The following is a 16,329-nucleotide window of genomic DNA, read 5'->3' as shown; positions in this document are numbered from 1 at the left end:
AATGAGCTTAAAACCCACTTCTGATCTTTGTACATCTGAAGAGTAGCTTGCACGCTTTGGGATGAAGCTTGACTGGCACCAGCCCCCATTTTGCAGCTCAAGTGCTCCTGAGGATGGCTTCTTAGGGGCTCAGTGTTATTGATTTCAGTTATTTAATTTTCCTCCTTCTTTCCCCCCTTTTAAAGTGTATGGGCTGGGGAGAGGCACGGGTCTCTTGAGGTCATGGAATATACCAACGAAAGTACAGACATTTTACAGTCTTAAGTGAACCAGTACCAGTAATAATTTAAGTACTGATTTTTTAAAAAAAAAACTTTAAATGTCATGGTCTATGTGACTAGACCTGATGGTAGATTAACGCAGCCAAGTCTTACCCTTTTGCTCTCTAGCAAGCTGATCAGCTTGGTCCCAAATTTCAGTGGCATACAGAAAATTGGATGTAACCTGGACATAGCTGGCTGCCATCTGGTGTATCCGTTGTGGAATAGTAACTGAAGATGTGCTCCCTGAAGGGTTGGTTGACCCTGAAGAGTAATTTCCTGAATTTCCCGGAGACAACTTCGGAGAGACTGGAGACGGCATGCTGACTGGTTTGCTAATAATTAAAAAGATCACACACATTTGTTTGCCACCATCAACATTAAGCCAAACATTAAGAGAAGGTATGTGATACTGACAAAGTTATGTAATATTAAAACTATATTCTGACATTCACTCTATAGGGACAATTAGAACTATTAAAATTGACGTCACCCATTACTTATAGATCTAATTCAGCACATATCACATTGTGCACAGTCCAGGATGCTAGATATGGGATTAACCACCCATATAGCATCCATTTGCATTCATATAAGCTGACGCAGAGGGGGCTAAATTTTTCTGGAGGTTTATGTAACACTACATACAAAAATATTGCCAATATGTTATTGCTACTAAACCCAAGTGTGCAAACTCTTATTTAAACCATGTAGCACTTCCAGTAAGTGCTACGAGTAATATTAATGTTGTGATAATCTTGTCAGTTAATTAGTAGTGTGTTTCCCTCTCAATTTGTGGGAGACTGAATACAGTCCTTTGAGAAATGGAAATAAATCATGAAGATCTGCATGTTTTTCTAGAAGGAAAAAAGTCTATCACATTAAAGCCTCAGAATGCAACAGTGCCAAGACCCTTAGAGAAAATGAAGGAATATCAGAGAACACAGAAACCACCACTTATCTGATGATGATCCAAGTATCAACAGCTAGATTTCTCATTTTGGTTGTATCCAGCAGTGCTGTTCAACTGACTGGGAGGATAGTAATTTTCAGTGTTTCCTCCTGCTGCTGCACCAAACCCCAAATCTGCTCCAGAAGCTTGTGTGGCTTTCCAGAGACGACTATGGAGCACAGAATGGAGGAGTAATTGCTGAAAAATGCTTTCCTCCCTGTTCTGCTGACGGAAGCCTTTCTGAATGGCATCATTGGATACAACCCAGTATTGTGTATAAAAGAAACACTTACCTTCCCATACCAGGTGATGGTGCTTGAGAATTGTTATAGGAATTCTGTTGAGGAAAAACAACCCATTCAATAAATTGTACAATAAAATCTGGAAAATACAGCAGTCATCAAGTATGTTGATGCCAGATGTCAGGGATAATGGGAATTATTCTTCATTCAATTTATTAGTCACCTAATACAAAATGTCTTTCTTACACAATTCATCAAGTTTAACTATACCGCCCCCCCCCCACAAAAAAAACCATTCCTGCGTAGAGAAGCATGATCACAATGAATAACCCTTTGGGTTAGGCAATTTCTTTCCAAAGCTACAATGAACATGTTTTTTACCTTTAGATGTTCAGTCAATGTCTTGGAATACTTCAGGGCACTCTCCTTCTTCAGTTTGAAAAGTCTTAAGTATAACAGGGACTGGCATCTAAGACTAGTAAAAGAAATAACACCATCACTTTAATTATTATATATATAATTTTCTTGTTATGAAATTGTGCAAACAAATAATAAAACACGACATGACTAACCAAAAATCGGTCTGGGGGGTGTAAAATACTAAATGTATTATTTTATAGTACATAATAATGAGGTGACTACAGTAAGCTAATTATTACTTTGGAATATTGCCAATGGCAGTACAAATAATAACAGCTATGTGATGGGAAATGTACAGTGCACTTCTGTAACATAACCAGGAGTATTAGAACAGTTGAATTCAAATAAGATTAAAGTGATACTAAATCCCAAGTAGAAGTGTGGACTTCTCCTTGACATCTTGAAGAGCTGTTACTAGTCAAGAACAAAAAGTATTTGGCTAGATAGTAAGCTTTGGGTTTTTTCCTTATCATAAAATGTATATTATACAGGTATAGTCTGCCTTCAAAGCTATTTAACTGTAATTGCTCAAACTGTACATACCACAGCACTGCTAGCCTTTTGTCTGCTGCAGTAGCATCTGGTGCTGAGTAATTCTTCAGTTTCATAGTGTACCTGCAACCAAAAAATAATGTAAGCAACTGTTAGGTCAAAACATTCAGTTCTTATTCACAATTCTTTAATGAACAAATGTGAGGTTTGTGCTTTATTCTTTGTGCCAAAAAATCTGCAGTTAACCCCAAGTTGAAAAATACCAAGAGTGGAATATTTTTGTTCAATGTTTTACTAAGGCACTCACGCCACAGCTCCTAATCCCCATTTTGATGACAATGCTTGTTGCATGTTCTGTATCACTTACTTGATCAGCTCCACAGTTTCCGAATACATAGGGAACGGGGACTTTGATTCCTGAGCATTTTTCTCCAATGCATTCCCACATTCAATGAACGACACGACGGCATCAAGGTAGTACACAGCTTTCTCAAACCTGTCAGACTAAAGAAATATAAAGCCTTTTGACAATCAACTCATAAAAGTGAGGGTTACTACTACAGTGTCAGGCAAAATAGTCGGGGGGGGGGGGGAGAGAATCATGCCAACCTAGGACAATAAGCAATGCCTCTAAGTAAACAACAGTTTAGCATTTTCCTTACCAATGCATCGGCATTGTGCTTTAATTTCTTTGCTTCTTGCAAGTAGTGATCTGCTGAGTAAGTCCTGCAACATAAAATAAAAACCTATGAGACTGATAATATCAGAGCAGTCTTATCCTTTGGTGCCTCTCCCATTTATGAAGGGTTATCTAAGAGCTCTAAGCTGCTCTAGCAGCATGCAGGATACAGTGTGAGAAGCCCTAATTTCCTGGCCTGACAATGCTCACAACACACCCCTCCTGCACTGGCACAATGCATTGCATCCACACAGTGGCACTTTGGCTTGCAATGTGTTCTCACTGTACTGAAGCAAAGGAATGACGTTTGGTTTGGTACTGGTTTGGGTCTGTGTTACTAGCTTTGCACAGCAGATACGTAGTACTGGCCTTCAATTCCAGAACAAAACATGTTTGGACTGGTGGGCATGGTTTAAGGGAAATGGCCTTGTGGACCAAAGTGGATCTTCTGGCAGGCCAAGACTGGGCTGCAGGCTGGTGGTCCCAGTCCCTGATTTATAACGACTGGCAGCAGCTCTCCAGGGTTTCAGGCAGGAATCTTTCTCAGCCCTCCCTAAAGGAAATGTCTGGGATTGAACCTGGGACCCTTCTCATGCAAAGCATATGCTGTGCCCCTTCTCAGGAGAACAGTGTCTTTTTGGGAGGAGAGGGGAACTAATTCAGCTCAGAGAAGATCTGCAGGTTTGCAGAAATAGACGGCATCATGCTGCATTTCACTCCTGGCAGCTATAACTCCTTGCAACAGATGAGCGCAAAGGTACCCAAACTATCATGTCAGAAAGACAGAGCAAAAAGACTAAAATGTCAGTATAAATATTCATCACACATTCTTGGTAACATAGAGACCAACTGCCTGACTTCTATCTGTTCTCACCTGTCATCAAACACTAGCTTTGCTCTCCGGGACTTCGAGTTATCTGTAGTCATGGTGGAGGCAGAAGGGCAGTTTGAAGAATTATTTAAAAGCTTCTCCTTGAAAGAAGACAGACCACAATTAGTTAAAACACTGATTTTTGGCGAACAAATATTCACTGCTTATGCTTCACTTGCTGAGCTCAGGCTAGCTAAATGCAATCCAGATGTGTACCGTCATTCATGTTTACCACATATACAGCTTGACCGACACAGATGTTGCCATATGGACTCCAACAGATTCAAAACACAACACGGGCACTTTTCAATTAGGAACCTAATTGCTATTGTTTGCATATAATTAATTAATACAATTTATTAGGCATTTTCTAATGCTCACATATATACAGCTTTGTTAGGTCTCGTTCTCAGTGCTGTTCCAACCTATGCTGCAGTAGAACTATGCAGGAAGGATCAAATTACAGTCAGATGCCGGAGCAACGGCTGAATATTGCCATTATGTAACAGTGCAGCATACAACCAAAGATATTCTACTTTCCAGACGAAGTGCAATACTTTTTTCCAAAGAAAGCTACAAGTTCCAGGGTGGCCAAAGTTCTGAAATCTAATAACTACAGCAAACTTTTCAGATGCCCACCATTCTTATCACTGCTCCCACGTCCCCAACAGTTCTCCGTAATCACTGTTATGTCTCGCTCCTTCTTCCAACCCTCCAACAGCTGTTTCCCCTATTGAACTTGAACTTAAAATACATCACAGTAAGGCAGAGGTGCAATGTGCCAACCCCGCTCCTAGGGCTTTTAGCACCTCTCTGTTCCTCCCGTACTTTTGTGCTTGTGAGTAGAGGCGGCAGCAGAGAAGCAGTCTTTCTAGCTGTCAATCTGCCCGGGAAGGGAGGGGCCCAGCTGGGAGGCTGGGGGGTGTCAAGGGCTTTGAGGGCGCTGACCTGTCCCACCCTGTCAGGGTTAAAGAGCCACAAGCAGCCAGCGGGGTGGGTCTTAAAGCTCACCAACAGCAAGAGACTCTGGAGGGAAGTGGAAGCAAAAAGAAGGAAACCCAGCAGAACAAACAACTGTGTGTGCTTGTAGGCACAGAGAGAGGGAAAAGGAAGGGGGGGGAATGGGCTGATTGGCTGCTGAGAGAAGCAGCAGGGAGAGAGCTTGTAAGTGAGAAATGTAGAGAAAAACAGCTAGAGGCAGAGAAAGGTATTGAGTGTGAAAGCACGCAAATCGAAAGGTTACAAGGAATGAAACAGAGAGAGAGAAACCTTGTGTGTGCACGTGAACCTGCGAGTCTGCGTGAAGTCACGAGGAAAGTGAGAGTTAGAAGGTGTAAAAGGAAGGGAAGGAGCTTCATACAACACAAGTTTAACTGGCTTGTACTTCCTCCATGAGAGGGGGAAAACCAAGGCAGGGGGTTTAAAAAGATCTCTAGTGTTAATAACGCCAATAGCACTGATAAACCAAGGAAACAGAGAAGCATGATGACGGAAAAAAGAAAAACCCTCTAGCGTGAGACTCCTAAGGGTTCACCTGGAACCGGGTTCACAGGGGACATGGGGAGCAAGAAGCATCACACTGCCCTTTTAATATATGAAGGGAGTCTACAGTCTTCTTTCTATTCAACTTTAGTTTTTCTTTCAATCATCATCTGTATGTTAAATCTGTTTACAAAACAGATAAACCAAATTCTGCTTCAATAATGAAACTCAGCCAACTAGGCTAATGCATTAATAGAACACATCAATGCTACCCTAGCAGGAGAATTATTAAAGCCCAGCAGAACTATGAGGGGATACTAATTACCCTAATTTTAAATTGGTCCAGACATGACTCAGTGTAGGCTTAAAAGAAGGGTGCCAAAAAATCTATTAAAAACCAACTCCTGCCACATACACAAGCTCTTTGGAATTTCCCCCGTGAAAGCACTGTTTAGTCCAACTCTACTTGGCTCAAAAAATCAAGACTTTTGCAGCTACATTCCTTGGTGAAATATTTAGACACTTGTTTACTTTCTGAGGTCCTCCCATTGTCCTAGATTCTACAAGGCTCTAGTTTTGCTTGAGGCATAAGCAAATTTACTTTCACTTACTAGTTTATCTACTACTATGTTCCTATTAATGAAACACTGACCACTCATGAACAGAAAACCTCTAATTCAGAGAAACATTTGCAGTCTAGGAACTACCGGCATGCAACATATCAACTTTGTTGTCTACTTAAAGGTGTGCTCATGTCCACAAAGGTTCCTCTATCACAGGGTGGTACAACTTTTCATATCAAGTTTACTTCAGCATACAATCCACGGGCTGCACACTGCCTTGTTACTGCGGTGGGGGGAAACAAGGCCAAAATCTGAACCCCCTGCCCAACCAGCCCTTGTGCAGCCTTCCCAAATCCCAGTAAAAGGGCGCTGCACTTTGGGAAGGAGCTGTGAGGCTCTGGCAGGGTCCTAGAGTCCTCCTACCTCATTCCCAAAGCTGAGAAAGCACTAACTAGGATTTGGAAAGGAGATAAGAAGAAAGACTCTAAAAACCCTGTCAGAGCCCTCACACCTTCTCCTTTGCAGGGGACATCAAATGTTGCCGGGGGAACACCAAAAGGCATTGCGGGTCATATACACCCCCCTGGGCCACACATTGGACCACCCTGCTCTAACAGGTATCTTATAAACTCCAAGCTGTCGTGTCTCAATTAGAGAACTCAAAAGCTGTGAAATTCTAGCCTTAGCCAGACAAAACAGTCAAATACTCCTACAATGTCTGAGTGGAAAACAAGCCCCTCCCTCTGATGTCTAAAAGCATATAGCATGAATGTCTGCAAAGAGGAACCCTTTGTGCTTACAGCTGTACTAGCAAAGGCATCCATGCAACCTGAAATTCTACTGGTTCCAGATTACATGGATGCCTTTGCTGGTACAAGAGTACACAGGAAGGTAACCTCCTTGCAAACGTTTGTGATGTAGGCATGGACAAGAGGGCAGGCCAAGCTAGCATGCGTATATCAGGTCAGTCAATGCAGCCCTGCTCCCATTTTTTGTTCAACATGTAAGGGTTTCTTCTGAAGAGGGCTTATTTGCTTGGTTTTACAAAAAGTGCAAACGAAAGGTTATGGACAAGGGAAAACTATGATGGAAGTATAATCTTTTTACCTTTGCTTCCTTGGTATTACTTGAGGCCTTCCCTTCAGTCTTCTTTTGTTTAGAAGAGCTACCTTTGCTGCTGCTACTCTCCTTGTTATTGTTACTGCTCGATTTCAAGGAAGATGACTGACTGACGGTTCTCTTCCGAGACCCATGCTCTTGCTTGGAATCTTTCTGGGTGGCTGGGGTTGTGGCTGGAGACGGAAGAAGATCCTTCTCCTTAACAGCACTCTGCTTTGATGATCTGCCCCACAGGGAAGGGAAAAAAATATTAACCAATGCAAGTTACTGCAACCATGAACCTATGGAAACCTATTCCATGCTTCAAGTGCCACTAGCAAAAATATCCCATGTAAGAATGAAGAAAATATGGCAGCTCGAAAAGTACAACATTAAACAGAAAAACCAACCAATCGGAGCTTGTGACACCCCTGTTCCCAGATGTTGTTTGATGCAAATGGTTAGAGATGATGGGGGTTGTAGTGCAGCAACATTTGGAGGGCTACAGGTGCCCCCTGCCCCCACTTTACAGCAACGGTGGTCAACAACGGCCATTTTGGGACAGGTGCCCAAAGCATTCTCAAAATTCAAATATGCCCACTGTTTGGAAAAGGATGGTGACCCCTGGTCTAAAAAGGTAGAGATGATGAGCTATGATCCAGAAAGGTGCCCACTCACAAAAAAATTGGAGCTCTTATAAGCTGTCTCTTCAGAATGGACAAATTGCAATTTAAACTACCAAATGTTATATGTGTGGTGGGGCATTTGACATGGCAGCTTTTTTATAAGAAATACTTGCTAAAAGCAGGTATACATTTCCCCCCTAACTTTACCTTTGAACAAGTGCTGTGTCAACCCAAAATTGAGATTTCTTTTAAAGAAAGCAATCTGACAATTCTGCAGGGGTAACTGATCAAACAAAAACTGGAACTTTGTGTGCAAATGGACCACTTTTAAAACTGTGTGCTCTGAGCAAACCTTCTGCTTCATGCATTTTGGATCTTACATAGTGTAAACAGGCACTCACTCTCTGTTACTGGAAGTTTTGTGCGCTGAAGGAGCCTTTTCTTCTAGTTTAGTTTTCTTGCTTTCAACACCTCGGCTTTCCTCTGCATTCTAAAATGAAACAACCACAAAGTTTGATGATCTCACATTAAATAAGTGCAGCTATCTTTCACAGACCACCACAATGATTTAACAAGCCACTTACAGGATTAAGATAATAATACAGCAAGTAATAAAAACATTCCCTGCAGGAACAGTACAAGATAATGTCAATAAACCTTACTGACAAAATGAACATAAGGCTGAAGTATTGTAGATGTCATACTCCTGCAATACAAGGAGATCTAAGTGTGGCTTTAATAGTTTCATGCATGCAAAAATGTGACAGCTCAGTTTACTCCCACTATAGACTGTCAAAACAGCAACTGGTCTTGTCATGCTGACACAAGAGTCTCTATACTGGATCTCACCAGCGAAAATTTATTCCTATTTACTATGCTAAGAAATGTGCAATTTAAAGGCTTACTTTAATATTTAGCAAAATACACATTTACTATTTGTAAACTGCTCCTTGTAAATGCACATTTTAAACCTTTCATAGCAGAAATAAATGAAACATTAAATTACTTTTTAAGGGTGTTCATTAATATGGTAATAATATAAATGAAATAATATAAATGTACGAGGTACTGTGCCCCTGCTCACTCCGCTTACCAAGCCCCTGCCATTCCCCCCCATTAAGACCCTAGAGCTTCCCCTTCCCCTGTATTTTGCAGAACCTTTCATTTCCTTGCTTTCACCTTTAACCCCATGCCTATGCTTCCTATTACCTCCTTTTTGCCACCGCATTTTCACATTCACTCCTTTTCCCCCTTTACTCTTCCCCATTTTTCAGCTCTCTCTTAAACACAGATCACTCAATTTCTGCAGCTCCCTTGGAGCACACATCCCATAATGATACATGCTACTGCATCTTTTAGATTAACAGAATCGTAAGGAACTAGCCTGTCAGCTTGTTTAGTGAGGGAAAGTTAAATTCAGTTGAAGGATGTTGTCCAAATATTGGTGTATCTTCGAAATTACTATATTGAATATGGAACTTCAATAAGGCAACATGTGGTACCAAGAGTGAAATGCTTTGTGGGAAGGTACTGTGGAATACTTGAGGGATCTATATCACATGAGGCAGCCAAGGAATGAAAGAGGAAGAAGGTTAAAGCAGCCATTCCTCCCCCCCCCCCCATTGCTTCTCTCTTCTTGCTGTACTCAAACAACGGCAGAAATTTAAAGTAAAGCAGGAATAGAGGGACACTGAAATGAAGTTTTAAACAACATCAGAGGTTTAAGTCAATCAGGAAGAAGGGCACACTGAGGTGTTTAAAAAAACCCAACCCCTAATAGTTTTAACATGGAGAAATAGCAGGTAAGGAAAATAGAGAAGAAAACACCAAAAAGTTAATGCAACAGAACCTTTCCCAGTTTCATTTTTACTGTACTCAAAACGTTTTAAACTGCCACTTTCCCATCTTAGTGTTACTCCCTGTTCACTCTACTCAAATCTCTGCCACTGTTTAAAATCACCACTTCCCCCTCTCAGTTTGGTTCCATCTCTGCTTTACTCAAACCTCTGCTGTTGTTAAAGCTTCCATTTTCCTGTGTGTCCATCTTCTACTTTCTTTTTTGCTCCTTTCCTCTATCCTGATTTCATGCAAATCCAGGATAGTGATTTCATGCAAATCGCCCCACAGGGGTTATTATTTGACTTCATGCAAATAAAGGGTTGTGATGCAGCACTACAAGTCTTCTAAGATATGTAATATATATAGATTTCAAGTCTGGCATGCAAAACTGGAAAATAAGCCAGAATATGCATGAGCTGGTTTAAAGTTGGCTTTTGAATCCTGTTTATTTGGATGCCATGGCTCTCCGTTCACATAAAATTGAAAACTATGATTAACTGCTTGTCTGAAGGAAGAAGTCAAGAGGCAACAAAAGAGAGAAATTGCCAATGCACCAAGCTGATACATGTCCTGACTTATTAATCCAGGATTTGGTCATTGCAAACACAGCCACTGTAAGCGGGATGTGCCTGCTAATTTGCTATCTGACCTAACTTGCCCCACTGGCTCTTAATTGATTTAAATTACTCTTAAGATCTCTGCTGTTTGCTATTCACGAAACTTTAGGGAGACTGGTGGAACCTCTGGTAATTCCCAGTCACCTCCGAGCATGGGCAATGAAAGCTGAGTACTCCCTGAAGGCAAAGGGAATGCTAGCCAAGAATTGGTCCAATGTGAGTTGAGGGCTCTGGAAACACTGGCAAAGACAGAATACAGGGAGACAGGAGAAAGAAGAGTTTCTGGGAACACTGCAGCATGTATGTTCTGTTTTGTAACCACCACCACCACCGCGAAAAAGTGGAGGGTATCTGGTGGGCCAGTGAAAAAAGGCTTGGCAGGCTGGTTATGTGACACTAGTTCTAGTCCCCTCTGCCACTTTAAAAATTACTGTTGTCTGAATTACTGTTGTTTTCAACAAATTATTAAGGTGTAGAGATATAGGAAGATGGCCACATCATAAAGTATTGGGAAATAGCAGCGATCCCTTAGGGGCTGAGCTTGATGATTTCAACATCTTTCTCTCTCTTGCTGTTTCTGGCCTGCACTGGTGCTTAGTCCCATGTAGTATTAGAAGACTACGAAGAATCTTTTGTAGTGAGAAACAGTTGGAAGTTAGGAAGTGTTTGAACTGGAAAGCAGCAATGTTCTCCTGCCTCCTTTGTTTATACCTTGGCTTATTACTCTGACATATGATGTGTCTATTAACGTCATTTTGTGATAAAACATGGCTTCTAAAAATACATACATATAATAGTATTGCTGTTAGACTGGGCTTCACAAATGACTAACAGAAAGGAATGATGCCAGTCAGTTTGTAAATTCCTGATTTTGAAAATTTTCGAGACATGCCTTAAACACTCTATAAAGATCTTATTAATCCTAATTACCCTTTAATGCAAGATTGTGCATATAGTTGCTGAGAGGATTTTGGCAACAGCTGTGACACAACTGATCCAGTTTAAATTTAGTATACCCCACCATCAGTCACAATAACAAGAATAACTAGAATTATTTAATGAAGCCTTTTACACAAGAAAAATGGGGGGGTTTACTGTTAGAATTCATATATATGAGAAGTGGAGTGTGAACATTTTGCGCACTCATTCAGGTAATATTTTGCCCCACTTTTAAAATTAAAGGCAAAAGAACTAAGTGTACTTAAATTGCGGGAAGACAGTCAGAACAAACAACTGGCAATAGCCAGTGTTCAATATTCCCCAGGTGTGCTTTGCTACTGGCATGGGTCCAATTACACCTACAAGGATATTCCTGGGCACCAGGTTGGCGACCACAGTTTAAAAACATGTGCCTTAGTCCACAGTTAATATCATTTCCATTTCTACTGTGTGTGTTTCTCCTTCTTGCATACTGGGACAAGTGAATTGTTGTAAGGACAGGCTACAGTCAAGCAATGCAGTTAAGATCATAGCATCGTAGCACTGAAAGGGACTAGAGTTAAATAGTCCAACTCCCTGGCGAATAGACATTCCACTACAGTGACAGCAAGCTAGATTTAAGACACCATTTGGTGCCTAGCTAATACACCTGAGTTTCTTACACTGATCATAGGCATCACTGCACAGTGGTCATTTACTTATTTGGCGGGACTTCCCATTACTCCTGCAGCCTTCCCCCAGGTCCCTCCCAATTTGCTCCACAGGATCCCCCAACCCCCTGGAAAAGATTATGGAGGGATGCAGAAGATGTAGGGAAGGAGAATCTGGGACTTCTTCTGCCAACAGTGCCTGCTCTGCTGTTGGACAGATGCCACTGGATTTCACCCAAGCCTCTCAATCCTTACTGTGCTGTTTTTTCCTTCCCAACTTTTAAGACACTTTGAGTCCTCGGAACAATAGCTAACTTAGCTGTGGATCAACTATCAAGAGGGAATGGTTGAAATGAATGCCATTAATTCCAAACAGATGGCCATGTATTTGTTCCAAATTCAGCATAGTTTTTAACATGTATAACTTTCCTAAGCCACCACCAACTCATTGGCTGTGTAGCTGCTTTACTATAGCCACTGCACAGTGACAAACTCCCAAAGTCTTATCTTGGGTCTGCAAAACATTCACAGAAGAAGAATAACCAAAGAAATTTTCAACCCAAGCCTACAAGTGTGATTAAGGCTCCTTTGCGTAACTTTCAGGCGGACACTTTTATCCATGTAAACAGGGCATCTACTGGCATGATGCCATAAAGTTGCAAAACTCTATAATGCAAGAAATTGATAAGATCACACAAGCCCATTTTCTTACCAACGCAGGACTACATGTAACAATTAACTCTTCTCAGCATGTATCTATAAACAATGTATGGGGTGTAGTTTGCCATATTTCACTACTGTACCTTCTAAACCGATTAGCTTCCAGTTTAGCACATAGATTATTGACTAATAGTTATGTTGCTCCATTCACATTAAAGATCAAGCAAATACCAACATACATTTTAGTCAGACTACTTACTGACTGAAGTACTACTGGCAACATTTATAACCAACCACAGAAATTTGAGGTGAACTTAAATGCAAAATCACATTGCAATGGCCCAGTTTGCATATTATAGTAAACAATATTTAGTGGTTTGGATCATTTGCTCAGTATTACAGTGGTGCCCCGCAAGACGAATGCCTCGCAAGACGGAAAACCCGCAAGACGAAAGGGTTTTCCGTTTGCGAGTTGCTTCGCAAGACGAATTTCCCTATGGGCTTGCTTCACAAGAAGAAAGCTCATAGGGAAATCTCCGGGGACCTCTTTTAAATGCTGGCGGTGGGGAGCAAAGCCTTCCCCCCCCCCTCCGGCCTTCAGAAGAGGTCCAGGAAGGCCAGCGGGGGCCGAAAGGCTTTGCTCCCCACCGCCAGCATTTTAAAAGCAGTCCGGGATAGCAGGGAAGCGCTTCTCCGCTGTCCCAGGGCGATCTTAAAATGCTGGTGAGCGGCAGCGAACCCTTCGCTGCCACCCGCCAGCATTTTAAAATCGCCCCGGGACAGCAGAGGACTTCTCCGCTGTCCCGGGGCGATTTAAAAGCCCCCGGGAAGGCAGGCAGGGGGATCAAAGACTTTCGCCCCCCGCCAGCCTTCAGAAGAGGTCCTGGACCTCTTCTGAAGGCCGGCGGGGGGCGAAAGTCTTTGCTCCCCCCCCCCCGCCTGCCTTCAAAAGCCGTCCGGGATAGCGGAGAAACACGCTGCGTTTCTCCACTCTCCCGGGAAGGCAGGCAGGGGGGAGCAAAGACTTTCGCGGCAGCGAAGGATTCGCTGCCGCCCGCCAGCATTTTAAGATCGCCCCGGACAGCGCAGAAGTCCTCCGCTGTCCCGGGTTTTTTAAAAATGCTGGGGGTGGGAAGAAAAGCCCTTGTCGTCGTCCCCAGCCTTCAGAAGAGGTCGGGGGACAGACTGTCCCCGGACCTGGTCTGAAGGCGGTTTCCATAGGAACGCATTGATTGATTTTCAATGCATTCCTATGGGAAACCATGCTTCGCAAGACGAAAAACTCGCAAGAAGAAAAAACTTGCGGAACAAATTAATTTCGTCTTGCGAGGCACCACTGTACATCCAAACAAGGAGATCATAGTAAATCAAGAACAAACCTTGGCTTCACAATATGAAACACTAAGCCAAGGACTATGGTTTGTAGCTCCCACTAAAAAGAACAAAGAGGAAGCCATATGCATCCTCCTGGCAAACTTTTAATTATGGTTAAACAACAGGGAAAGCCAGATATTGCTGGACTACAGTTCCAATCAACCCTGACTACTGGCCATGCTGGTTGAGGTATGAGTTACACCTATTGCTAGTTTACAGCAATATGCAAATATTGCAACTGAATTATAATGTTTTCTTATTCTTTTGTTTAACTTTTTTCTTTTCTTCATGGAAGTGACCTTAAAACTAAAATTAAAAATGCTAAATCAGTTCACTACACATCTTTGATTGCACAGAGGATACTAGGTTTTGAAAGACTACTCCCTTAACCCTCCATTTAGATGACACTAAAACGACATACTGAAAACTGACCTGACATAACTTATGCTTCCGCTTGCCCTTGGTGGAACCTTTGTCGGAGGATGTTTTCTGGGGCTCCCTTGGATGCTTCTCGGACACATTCTTCCTCTCAACTTTTGATGGGTCTGTGTCTTTGTAAGGCTTCCCTGGTATTCTGGTTAAGAGGCTCAAGTCAATCTTCACAATAAGGGGATACCTTTCATCAGGATCACTGAGTGGTGAAAGGAGTTCCTTCTCTTCCATAGGAGAGAACATTCGTTGCCGTAAAAAGCTGTCATCCTCCTCCATGGAGGGTTTAACAGGAGTCCTATTGCTCTCAGAATATTTGGGGGTTTGTGATGAAGGAGGCAAGCTCTCATTCTCATCAGAATCAGAGGATGAGGTATCTGTTTCTATGAATTCCTTGGATTTCTGGGAGGATTTGTTTGCAACCTTGCACTTCTTTTTCTCGGTTGTAGGCCGAGGTGAAGATTTGGGCTCCTTCTTTATGTTGGGCTTTCTAGAGCCTTTTGTGGCTGCCTTGTGTCTGTTAGAGGGTATATTTGTTGTCATGTCCACTGGAGTTTCACTTTCTATTTTCAGCCCCCCTCTGGGCTCTTCCACAGATGGTTTGTCTGTCTTTTTGGGCTGTTTTTTACCTACAGTCCTCCTTTGGGTCATGCTGTCACTCTGAGCAGGTGACTTTTGTCTGCCCCGATTGCTCTCTGATCCTTTCTGGCTGGTTTTTGAATCTCTCCCAGGAGTGGAAGAAATTGATTCTTTAGATCCACTCTGATCTGCATATCCACCCCCTGTGCTCTGATCTCTACCCTCATTTTTGTAGCCTTGTGTTGATGGGATGTTACTGTCCACAGAAGAAGCTGGTGATACTTTATGCGGATTCACCTTGTTCAGCCAGTTGTCCAGCTGCCACTTGTTCGTTGGAGGTGGTTCCGGCTAAAGACAGAAAACAGGGAATCTTAAAAGTCAATACCTACATTCCCTCCATTTCCCGAGTGGCTAACAAGTTGAACCAAAGAATATATAATAAACATTTTATTCCAAGCTTGCAAATTTGGAATGTGGCCATCCATTATGCAGCTTACACCTCTGTTGCTATAGAAAATTGAGGAAACTGCTGATTTAAGTATGTACTCTCTCCAGCCTTGCCATGTCACAACAGGAGAGGGGGGCTGCCACAAGGTGCTAGGTTTTCTTCATCAAGTTGCAGCAGGGGCAGCGTGCCACTTATCTACTAATCTGGGATCAATTGCTCCCCTGCTCAGGGCAGCAGATTACTGTCAAGCTGCATGGCTGACTTAGTTAACTGTAAAACAAACAAGTAGGCCCTGCAGCAAAATGTTAAAAGGATATCCCACTCCCTGGGAATCACATTAGCAGGAGCCTTAAATAGGAATACTATGGAGGCCCCAGCCAGCATAGAGCAGAAGCCATGTTCAGGCTGGCTGACAGTTTTATTGCTCTATATATGTGGTAGTGGTGCCTAGAGAGTGGGAAAGGGGAAATTCATATTTTCATCTCCTTCTGCCTGAAACAAACCTGCATATGTCAGTGAAGGGAATTTTTTAACCTCATGGCACACATGCTCCCCAACACTAATCCCCCTCTCCAATATACTTTTAAGCTGCTAGGCATGAGCCCTTTGCCTTACATTTCTCTCCAATGTAATATTCCATGTCTTGACTGCAGACTAAATCATCATCATCATTTTTAATTTGTATTAAATGATTCACAGCCTGCCTAACGTCTGGTCCACTTGGCCCCTTTTTGTCCCATTCCCAAGGACAGAAGCAATAAACTGCTCACAGAAAAACAATGGTGATTTGCTTCATTGTGATAGGCCAGCAAGGTGGAAACAAGAACAGGCGTTCAGTGTGAACTCAGATGATCTCCCTATAGACAATGCACTAAGCATTCCACAAGTCCCAGAAGCTCAGAGGCCATGCTGGATTGTGTTTCTATGTATACTTCTGAACACATAGGAAGTCCTGTTCCACCTTAATTCTTGGATATGATTGCTTCTAAAATGAAAGAAAATCAATGAACATTAATAAGCTGGGTATAAACAGTGCATAGTCTCTAACATTCATATTCCCCCTTTTGTCACATTACTGCTGTGCTATAGACACATATGGGAAATATGAA

At 42.3% G+C, this 16,329-nt stretch overlaps 1 protein-coding gene across 3 annotated transcripts in view; it reads right to left on the bottom strand.

Moving 5' to 3' along the window:
• The window catches only part of AFF4 (ALF transcription elongation factor 4), a 52,476-nt gene that overhangs the window by 6,641 nt on the left and 29,506 nt on the right, over positions 1–16,329 (bottom strand). For all 3 annotated transcript variants that reach the window (XM_083728220.1, XM_083728221.1, XM_083728219.1), the window contains 10 exons: positions 14,197–15,120; positions 8,087–8,175; positions 7,069–7,303; positions 3,920–4,017; positions 3,029–3,092; positions 2,734–2,870; positions 2,418–2,489; positions 1,836–1,929; positions 1,506–1,549; positions 375–595 (listed from right to left, as the gene is read on the bottom strand). In XM_083728220.1, coding sequence (XP_083584346.1) covers positions 375–595; positions 1,506–1,549; positions 1,836–1,929; positions 2,418–2,489; positions 2,734–2,870; positions 3,029–3,092; positions 3,920–4,017; positions 7,069–7,303; positions 8,087–8,175; positions 14,197–15,120 — 1,978 coding nt within the window. The remainder of the gene's footprint in view (positions 1–374; positions 596–1,505; positions 1,550–1,835; positions 1,930–2,417; positions 2,490–2,733; positions 2,871–3,028; positions 3,093–3,919; positions 4,018–7,068; positions 7,304–8,086; positions 8,176–14,196; positions 15,121–16,329) is intronic.

This window comes from Podarcis gaigeae, assembly GCF_964106915.1.
Source record: "Podarcis gaigeae genome assembly, chromosome: 2".
In the NCBI taxonomy this organism is placed as follows: domain Eukaryota; kingdom Metazoa; phylum Chordata; class Lepidosauria; order Squamata; family Lacertidae; genus Podarcis; species Podarcis gaigeae.
Note: the sequence above shows the minus strand (reverse complement) of the source record. Positions and strands in the feature narration are given on the sequence as shown.